The sequence below is a fragment of the Chaetura pelagica genome, unplaced genomic scaffold (assembly GCF_000747805.2).
Source record: "Chaetura pelagica isolate M959 unplaced genomic scaffold, ChaPel_1.0 scaffold793, whole genome shotgun sequence".
NCBI classification, from domain to species: domain Eukaryota; kingdom Metazoa; phylum Chordata; class Aves; order Apodiformes; family Apodidae; genus Chaetura; species Chaetura pelagica.
In genome coordinates, this window is record NW_009952818.1 from 38,276 (window position 1) to 48,524 (window position 10,249).

The 10,249-nt window shown below is 57.0% G+C and overlaps 1 protein-coding gene across 1 annotated transcript in view; it reads left to right on the forward strand.

The window, feature by feature from the left end:
• Positions 1-8,336: 8,336 nt before the first annotated feature.
• LOC104386492 (pepsin A-like) overlaps positions 8,337-10,249 on the forward strand; it is a 2,993-nt gene continuing 1,080 nt past the window's right edge. Inside the window, exons 1-5 of the mRNA XM_009995104.1 lie at positions 8,337-8,392; positions 8,489-8,636; positions 9,286-9,397; positions 9,642-9,760; positions 9,856-10,055. Coding sequence (XP_009993406.1) covers positions 8,337-8,392; positions 8,489-8,636; positions 9,286-9,397; positions 9,642-9,760; positions 9,856-10,055 — 635 coding nt within the window. The remainder of the gene's footprint in view (positions 8,393-8,488; positions 8,637-9,285; positions 9,398-9,641; positions 9,761-9,855; positions 10,056-10,249) is intronic.

Below are 10,249 nucleotides of genomic sequence, written 5' to 3' on the forward strand. Positions count from 1 at the left end.
CCCCCCCCCCCCGAGCCAGCTCGGCTGCCCTGAGTCACTTGAAAAATGACTTGAAAAATGACTTGAAAATTGACTCGGGCCCTTTCCTATCATTTACACACGCTTCTGTTTCAACTGGCAGCGCCTAAAAAACGTCCCTGGGTGCTCAGAAGTGTCGGGGGGCTCTTCATTAGGGGTCCCTGGAAGGGTGGGTGGGTTTAGTCTGCAAATATCTCCTGAATATATTCATGATACGTTAATAGATCGAATCCAATTAACGCCTCCTACCTGGTGCTTCAGGCTGTGACTATAATAAATTCCAGGCAAAGCTCCTTTCCATCCCTTTTATCTCTTCCCCACAGGCCTGTTCACAACCCAGGGACGTGTTTTTATCTCATTGGGATCTTTTCGTTCCCACCCTCCCCCGCCAGTTTCTTGCTGTTTCACTGTTGCTTCAGCTCTTGTTTCTATTCCTTGTGCCTCTTTCGCTCTCTTTTACGTGATTTCCTCCCCAAATGGGATCTTTTTTTCCCCCCTCTGAAACGGTCCTTGTTGTGATGAACCCCAAGAGGAGGCTTCAGTTGGTTTGGGGGGTGTTTGTGTGTGTGTGGGGTGGGATTTACGGGGAGATTTGAGGCAGTTTCTGACTTGTGGTGACCTCCTCGGGGCTGGAGTGGGTGTTTTGGGGAGGTTTGACAGGCAGGAGAGCTGCTGCAGAGCCACCTCGTCCTGCACAGATGGGCTGGTGCTGGTGGGTTTACAGCACAACCTGTTGTTTCGGGTGATTCTGGGGGGGGTGTTGGCTGGGATCCTGGTAAATTCAGCCCCTCTGCGGAAGGGAAATGGAATCCAAAGCTTCTTGGATGGAGGCAAAGTGAGCCTGGTGAAGTGGCAGGGGTGGAGATGGAGGGAAGAGGTGTTGCAAGTGCAAGGGAAGAGAGGAGGAGATGGTAGATGCTCGGGCACTGTGCCCTGGCAGCACCTACAGACCTTCACAACCTGTCAGAAAGTCATGGAATGGCATATTTATCCAGGTGGGAACCAGCTGGAGCCAAGAGATCAAGGCAAATTCCTCCTGAATCCCTGGGTTAGCTCCTCCTGGCAGGAAGCAGGGAAGTTCTGAGGCTGAGGAAGCTCCCATCCCATTGCCCTCAAAGCCTCCACTTTCCACCCATCCTTCCAAATTCCCACGGATGTTGAGGGGGCTGAGGATGGTCATAGAATCATGGGATGATTTGGGTTGGAAGGGACCTTCAAGATCATCCAGCTCCAGCCCCCCTGCATGGGCAGGGACACCTCCCACCAGCCCAGGCTGCTCCAAGCCCCATCCAACCTGCCCTTCAACACTGCCAGGGATGGGGCAGCCACAGCTTCCCTGGGCAACCTGGGCCAGGCTCTCACCACCCTCACAGGGAAGAATTTCCTCCTTATGTCCAACCTAAATCTCCCTTCTCCCAGTTTTCATCCATCCCCCTCATCCCACCCCTCCCTGCCCTTGTCCCAAGTCCCTCCCCAGCTTTCCTGGAGCCCCTTCAGGCCCTGGAAGCTGCTCTAAGGTCTCCCTGGAGCCTTCTCTTCTCCTCCTGAACACCCCAACTCTCCCAACCTGTCCCCAGAGCTGCTCCAGCCCTTGGACCATCTCCATGACCTTCCAGTTGGGACCACTGGGTGCTACTGGAAAAGCAGCAGGATGAGACAAGCTGGAGGCTCTGGGGGAGAACACGAAGGAGACTGCAGACAAGGTCACCAGGAGTGCTGTGATCCAGGAAAGGCACCTCTGCTCCCTGCTCCAGCACGTGAGGCCTCTTGGCCGTTGTGTAATAAAACATGAGTCATGTGGATCCTACCAGGTCCCCGATGCTTTAATCAAGGACAATTTGTTTGAAGCTGGGCTGATAACCAGGTCGAAACTCAATGTTATTCCAAGGAAGGAGACTTGACTTTCCAAAAGGGAGATCCAAGAACTCCAAGGCTTGTTTGAGGACGGATGTTGGGGCTACATTTAATTAAGGATTTGTCTTGGACTCTGAGGGCTGAGCTGAAGATAAACCAAGTTGTGCTCCAGTTGGTTCTTTGCAGTGAGGGAAGGGAGGTTCTCCAGTGAAAGGATAAAGTGTCCCCCCCCCAAAAAAAATGGGATAAATGGTGTTTCTATCAGTTGCTTCATCAGGTGAGGGAACCCAAGGCCAATAACCAAGGTGCAGCGTGAGCAGAAAGGACTGACAGTGGGTGAGTGTTGAAGTGACACCAAATGTCCAGGTGCTGGGAGCTCAGGTGGCCCAGGACAAAGCTGGGATAAGGGGAGGATGGGGTTTTGGGAAGAAAACCACTGGCTGGGCAGGTGGGCCCAGAGGAATGGACACAAAGGGGGGGGGGGGTTCCTCAGGGCTCAGTGCTGGGACCACTTCTCTTGAACATCTTCATCAAGGGTCTTGCTGAGGAGATGGGATGTACCTTCAGTGTGCAGAGGACACCAAGCTGGGAGGGAGTGTGTCCAGAGAAGGGCCAGGAAGCTGGTGAAGGGCCTTGAGAACAAGTCTGATGAGGAGCAGCTGAGGGATCTGGGGCTGGTTGGTCTGAAGAAAAAGAGGCTGAGGGGAGACCTCATTACCCTGCACCTGCCTGAGAGGAGGTTGGAAGGAGTTGGGTGCTGGTCTCTTCTCACAGGGAACTGGTGATGGAACAAGAGGAAGTGGCCTCAAGCTGCACCAGGGGAGGTTTAGAGCAGAAGTTAGGAAGCACATCTTCACTGGAAGGGTTGTCAGACACTGGAACAGGCTGCCCAGGGAGGTTGGTTGAGTCTCCATCCCTGGGTGTGCTTAAAAGGCATCTGGATGTGGCACCTGGGGACTTGGGAGAGTAGGGTTGATGGTTGGACTCCGTGGTCTGGAAGGTCTTTTCCAACCTGGGTGGTTCCATGATTCAGCTCCAGAGCCACCTTCTGAAGCAGCATTTTGAAGCCTTCCTGCCCCAAGGAGATGAAGCTTGAATCCATAAGGTGTTTTGGAGTGCAGCTTCCTGGAGGACCTCCTTAGGGACCCTCAGGAGTTGTTTGCAGCTCCTTGGGCTCCCAAGTGGAAGGTGGCCACGTAAACCTGAGAGGAAACCAACACACAAAGGTTAAAAAAACCCCCTCTGTGGGGAGCAGAGGTTGATCTCCACAATCCTTGGTCAGGTTTCACCTTTCGTTCATTATCTGCCCCAGTTCAGTTGTGGTTTTGGGTTGAATGTTCCTCGGGAGCCCAAGGGTCACATGGAACTTGGAGCCTTTCCCAAGAGGGAAGAATAAAAACAAACCCTAACACATAGTCCTGCTTGAAGGGGATGATGTTTGTTTTCACCACGTTGTTCCTCAACAAGGGGAGGGTTTTCCAGGATCCCACCCATCTTTTTTGGGCAGGAATGGGTCAGAAGGCACCACTTTTTCTCCCCTCTTCTCAGCCCTGGGTTGCAGATGTACCCCTGGCCACGAGCAAACCCCTTCCCTTTCTGCCCTTGCACAACCAGGAAGCTTTGTGGTCCAACCTCTATTTGGGCAGCCCAGGCAGAAAGTAACTTTCACTGATTGAGCAACCACAGGATGAGGCCACCCAAGGTGTAGGTCACCACCCAAGGTGTTGGTCACCACCCAGGATCACCCACAGCAGGTAGAAAGAGCCACCCTGACCACCTGGAGGTCCTTCTCCAGCTAAATCCACCCGCCAAAGATCAGGAGACATCTCTTGAGGGCTTCCTGGAGGACTTCAAACAAACACCCTGACATCAAACCGTTGGGGTTTGTCACCTCTGGAGCCTCAGACCAGCCCTTCCCTCCTCTCTCTGCCTTTCATCTGACAGGTCTGATAAAGCCACCTGTGATGTGTGATAATGCCTTTCTGGGAAGGACAGGAAAGACCAGGAACAGGGCCTGGAAAACAAGTTTGCTTCCTTAATCTGGGGTGGCTGAGATAAGGGCTGTCTCAAGAAGGTCATTTTTTCCAGGCTGAGCTTTTCAAGCCTGCTCAGATAAAGTGAAGGCGGCTCCTGAGCTTAGTCAGCAGAGTCCTGGGCCGTGCAGAAATCCATGTATGGCCCCATCTGGCCCAGGGAGTCAGCTCCAAGGTGGTCAGACCCATCCCAAGAGGGCTCACCTCAGCTTGTACAGTTCCCATGGAGACTTCTCAGCCCTTGGCCACCGGGCTCATTGAGTCCCTGGTGGATCCTCACACCAGGAGCTCTTCATTTGGGGCCCATCCTGGAGCACAGGCAGCTTATGGAGGTGCCCATCTCCTGATGTTCCTGGCTTAGGTTGCTCAGGGAATCTTGTGAGTTCCTTCCAGTGCATCTCGTGGAGCTTTTAGAGGAACCAGCTCTTCACGCGTGAATCACTGAAGGCAGCAAAGCAGGTAAATAAATGTTCCAGTCACCAGTTCTGCACTGCCCTGGACCTTCCCTGCAGGGGCAGGTCAAGGTCAGCACTCCACTCTTCTGCTTTTGCAGCCAACCACAACCACGTCAGCCACCAGCTGTCCTCCACCCACCACCAGCCCATCTGGGGCTTGGTTTCTGTGCTCCATGTGAGTCATTCGATGCTTCTGCTCCTCACCAGCCCAAGTTGAGCTTCTGCACCCAGGGAGTCAGATCCTCAGACACCAACATCTCACTTTTCTGGACACAGACACAACTTCTAGGGGACTTTAGTGCCCAGGAACCCCACCCCAGCTGCCTGAGGAGCTGGCAAACCAGCGTGACAACCTCCAGGTCCATCCCTCCAGCTGGGCTTCCTCTGCTTTTGGAGAACATGGCTGGGATCTCCCCATCGTTTGGTGCCCTCTGCTGCCGAGCAGAGCTACAGCAGAGCCAGCAGCCACCTCTGCCTCCCACCCTGCTCACCCACCCTGACCACCCACCCTGGTCACCTACCCTTGACCACCCACCCTGACCACCCACCCTGGTCGCCCACCCTTGGCCTCCCACCCTGCTCATCCACCCTTGACCACCCACCCTGCTCACCCACTCTTTGTCACCCACCCTTGGCCTCCTACCCTGCTCACCTATCCTTGGCCACCCACCCTGATCACCCACCCTGACCATCCACCCTGGTCACCCATCCTTGGCCACCCACCTTGGCCACCCCCTCTTGCCCTCCCACCGTGGTCACCCACCCCAACCCACCCTGGTCACCCACCCTTTGTCACTCACCTTTGGCCTCCCACCCTGGTCACCCACCGTGGGCACCCAGCCCAACAGACCCCAGCACCTGGAGACTTGTGTTTCCAACTTTTCCCATCTTGGTTTCCCATGTCCTCAGGGTTCCCTTTGGATTTTTTTTTCCAGACTCTGGCATCTCTCATTCCCCCTCTTTCTCTACCAAGGTTGGAAACATCCAGGTCACCAACCAGAGTGTCTCCTTCCTGTGTCACCCCCCCCTTTGGTGGCACCCTGAGCCTGGCTGTTCCCACCACTGCTGCCTCTCCTTTGCCATCCTGATGGACCCACCAGGCTGCAGGTGCTGTTGATTTCCCTCTCCCATCCCAGGGCTTGGAAGGGTGTTCAGTGACAGATGGGTCCCACCACGTCTGCTTCCAAACCCCAAGGGTCTGATGTTCTTCAGAAGGCTCTGAAGACCTGAAGAGTAAACCCTGATGGGATCCTGGGTGGAGAAGACTCAGGAAAGAGGTGAAGCCACGGAGTCATGCTGAGGCTTCAGCCACCTCAGAGTGGACAGGGGACCTGTCCTGGAGGACCAGAGCCAAGAACCAGGTGTGGAGGGAGAGGACCCTTCTCTCTGGAGCCATCAGCATGAGCCACTATCACTTCCAGCCCAGGAAGGACCAAGCCCAGATGATTCTCCAGCAAAACCCCATGGAATTAGCCCTCAGGATGGCAGGGAAGGACAATACCAGGTTCAGCTGTGCAGTCCTGCCTGACGTGCTCCTCCACCTTCCCTCTGTCATCAGGTGCTCTCCAGGGTTTCTCCTCCAAGGACCCATCTCCAAAGCCCTGTTGGAAGGCCAATTTCATTCTCTGGAAGTGCTTCTTTTCCATCTTCCCCCATTTCTTGGCTTCTTGATTTGAAAGGAGGTCAGTTCTTGGTCTGGGATTTTTCCAGTGCTGGATTCCACAGCATCTTCATCCCATGGATCACGATGGGATCATTGCCCCACATCATTGCCTGTCTGGACACACGTGGCTTTCCCTTGCCTGGGATCTACTGACAGGACAATGAGCTCCTCCAAAAACTTCCCACCATTTGACAAAGCCTTTCTCTTTCCATGGAAAAAAACCCATCCTGACCCTCAGCTCTTGGAGCTCCATTCCCACAAGGATTGTGGGCAGTGAAGACCCTGCAGTAGAAGACTGGAAAACCACTCTGAGTCTTCATGGCACAATAGAATCCCTGGATTTGGGATCCCTCTGGCTGTTGGGAAGTGCTCAGGTCACTGGGCTGTCCATCTCTCAGGATGTTCTCTGAGCTGCTGGAACTTCTCTCCTCATTTGTTCTCTGGGCAGTGGAGCTGCAGTTGGTGGCAAATCCATCCTGGCTGGAATTCCAGAATAAACAGTTTTCTTTCCCTGATGTTGTGGGGTTTTTTTTTGCTAAAACTGCTCTTTTCTTCTTACCCAGATGGAACATCCCACAGGAACCCATCACCAGATCCCAGTCCTGGAGCCCCTGACACAAGAAGGACGTGGAGCTGTTGGAACAAGTCCAGAGGAGACCAACGAGATGATGGGAGGGCTGGAGCAGCTCTGGGGACAGGCTGGGAGGGTTGGGTGGTTCAGCCTGGGGAAGAGAAGGCTCCAGGGAGACCTTAGAGCAGCTTCCAGTGCCTGAAGGGGCTCCAGGAAAGCTGGGGAGGGACTTGGGACAAGGGCAGGGAGGGGTGGGATAAAACTGGGAGAGGAGAGATTGAGGTTGGACATGAGGAGGAAATTCTTTGCTGTGCGGGTGGTGAGAGCCTGGCCCAGGTTGCCCAGGGAAGCTGTGGCTGCCCCATCCCTGGCAGTGTTGAAGGGCAGGTTGGATGGGGCTTGGAGCAGCCTGGGCTGGTGGGAGGTGTCCCTGCCCATGCAGGGGGTTGGGGCTGGATGATCTTTAAGGTCCCTTCCCACCCAAACCATCCCATGATTCACTCTGTTTCCTCATCCAAAGGTGCTGCCGGGCTCGTGCAGAGCTGGGGGAGCAACATGTGAGGGAGAAGCTCAGCTCTGTCCTGCTCATCTCAGCTCAGCTCTGTCCTGCTCAGCTCAGCTCTGTCCTGCTCAGCTCAGCTCAGCTCAGCTCAGCTCAGCTCTGTCCTGCTCAGCTCAGCTCATCTCTGCTCTGTTTGCAGCTCACAGCCACCTGCAGGCACTGAGTGGCTCACCAGGCTGGTGAGGAGCAGGATGCCAAGGCTCCACAGGAGGTTTTCAAGCTGTGGCTTCCTGCCAGCTCCAGACTTTCCATTTTGGGGCTCAGCCAAGACCTTCTCCTTTCCAGATCCCTACCCCCAAACTGTTGCCATCCCCCCTTCCTTCTGCTTAGGGAGAATCAGACGTTTCATCCCTTTTCTTCCAACCATCAGACCTACCAGGTTCTTCTCCATCTCATTCCCCAGGTGCAAATGTGGCACCTGCCCTCAATTCTTGTATCATTCAGAGCTGGGTTGAAGGTGGGATGGAGGGGGGGGAACCCAACTCCAGCCTGGGTGGTGCCTCTGGGCAGGCTGCTCCCCAGCTCCTCAAGGCAGGGTCTGGCTTTGTCCCCAAGCTCAGGACAAGGTGACCATGCCAGCAGCCACATCTCACACACATGGTGTCATGATGAAGGCCAGGACACCTGGTCCAGGGCCAGATCCCTCTTGACCTTGCCATTGTTCAACCAGCTCCTCCTCCTCCCTCCCCAGCTGGTCCCAATTCCACAAGCAGCCCTGGTTTAACCCTCCAGCAAAGGGCTGGGGGGTGGGACGAGGGGACCCCAAAGATGGGTGGTCCGTGACAAACCCCTCCAGGCAGGAACTCCTGGCAGTGGGACAAGGATGGTCCTGAGGAGCCCCAGGACCCTTTGGACCACCAGCTCCCTTGAGAAATGGCCACAGCCAGGTTTGTGTCCCCCTCCCCAGCATCCCTCAGTGCCTCCCAGTTGGGACTGGGAGGAACTGGAAGGGTGCTCAGGCATGCCCAGGAGGGTCATGGCATTCGACCCCGGGGGGAGGCTGGAGAACCCTCAGCCTGACATTCCCCCCCACCCTGTCTCCCTTGAGGACGTTGTGATAACTCCCCGGGGAGCCGTTTGCCTTTCTTATCTGGCCAAACATCCCTGCCTGGGATATAAGGAGCTGGGCTGGGACCTGCTGCCATACCTGGCCTCTCCCTTGCTGCTGTCACCAGCCACCATGAAGCTGCTCCTGCTCCTCAGCCTGGTGACCCTGGCCCACTGCCTGGCCCCCAGGTGAGCGCCGGCAGTGGCCGCGCAGCCCCCAGAGCTCCCCCCCCACCCCAAGCTGTGGGACAAGGGGGGGTGGGAAGGGGGTGTCCTGCCCCCCAGGATCCTCCTGAGGAGGATGAAGTCCCTGCGGCAGACCCTGCAGGAGCAGGGCTTGCTGGAGGGCTACCTGCAGGAGCACCCCTACAACCCGGCCACCAAGTACTTCCGCAGCCGCGTGGGTGCCGAGCCCATGCAGAACTACCTGGACGTGAGCACAGCGGGGCAGCCAAGGGGGCACTGGCCTTTTCCCTGTCCCCCTAGCCCCTTGCCTGTCCCCCTAGCCCCTTACCTGTCCCCCTAGCCCCTTATCTGTCCCACTAGCCCCTTACCTGTCCCCCCCTACACACTTACCTCTCGCCTGTCCCCCCATACCTCTTACTTGTCCCTCCTAACCCCTTGCCTGTCCCACTAGCCCCTTACCTGCCCACTAGCCCCTTACCTGTCCCCCCCTAAACCCTTACCTGTCCTCCTAACCCCTTGCCTGACCCCCTAGCCCCTTACCCATCCCACTAACCTCTTACCCATCCTGTTAACCCCTTACCCATCCCACTAGCCCTTTACCTTTCCCTTCAACCCATTACCTGACCTTCTAGCCCCTTACCAGTTCCCCTGAACCCATTACCTGACCCACTAGCCCTTTACCCACCCTGCTAGTCCTTTAGCCTTCCCCCTAGCCCCTTACCAGTCTCCCTGACCCCTTGTCTGACCTACTAGTCCCTCATCCGTCCTGCTAGCCCCTCACCCATCCTGCTAGCCCCTCACCCATCCTGCTAGCCCCTCACCCGTCCTCCTAGCCCCTTACCCATCCTGCTAGCCCCTCACCCGTCCTGCTAGCCCCTCACCCACCCTGCTCTGAGTACTTTGGCACCACCTCCATCGGGCCCCCCCCCCAGAAGTTCACCGTCATCTTCGACACAGGCTCCTCCAACCTGTGGGTGCCCTCGGTGTACTGCACCAGCCCCGCCTGCAGTAGGTGTCTGGTAGCCCCCCTGGCCAGCTGGGAAAAGGGGTGAAGGCAGCAGGAACCCCAAGCTTGGCCACCCCTAGTCCTCCCTGGCTCCCGGCACCCCTGGAAGGCCCGGGAGCCGTGGATGGCTCTGCCCGCTCCTCTCCCGCCGGGCGATGGGGGAGGCACTGGAGGGGTCACCCTGAGTCCCTGAGGACAGGAGGGCTGGTGACAGGACTGGTGACCATCTCCTGCCCACGGCCACAGGCACCCACCACCGTTTCAACCCCGTGGATTCCTCCACCTTCCTGAGCACCAACGACACCCTGGAGATCGTCTACGGCTCGGGCAGCATGACCGGCGTCCTGGGCTACGACACCACCAGGGTGAGTGAGGCGGGACAGCCCAGCAACCCGCTGGCCCACGGGCACTGGGGGACACTGCCCAAACCACCCTCCTCTCCCCATCTCCCCGTGGCCAGGTGGCGGGCATCCGGGTCTACAACCAGATCTTTGGGTTGGCTGAGACCGAGCCCGGCAGCTCGTTCCGCTACGCGCCCTTCGACGGCATCCTGGGGCTGGCCTTCCCCAGCATCGCCTCCTCCGGGGCTACCCCGGTCTTCGACAACATGATGAAGCAGCACCTGGTGCCCAGGGACCTCTTCTCTGTCTACCTGAGCAGGTGAGACCTGGCCACAGCCACCCAGAGGAGGGGGTTTCTCCCATTTCCAAGGTTGGCACCGGCACCGTTCCCTGGTGGGTCCTTGGGGACACAGCTCCCCATTCCCTGGGGGACACAGCTCCCCATTCCCTGGTGGGTCCTGGGGGACACAGCTCCCCATTCCCTGGGGGACACAGCTCCCCATTCCCTGGTGG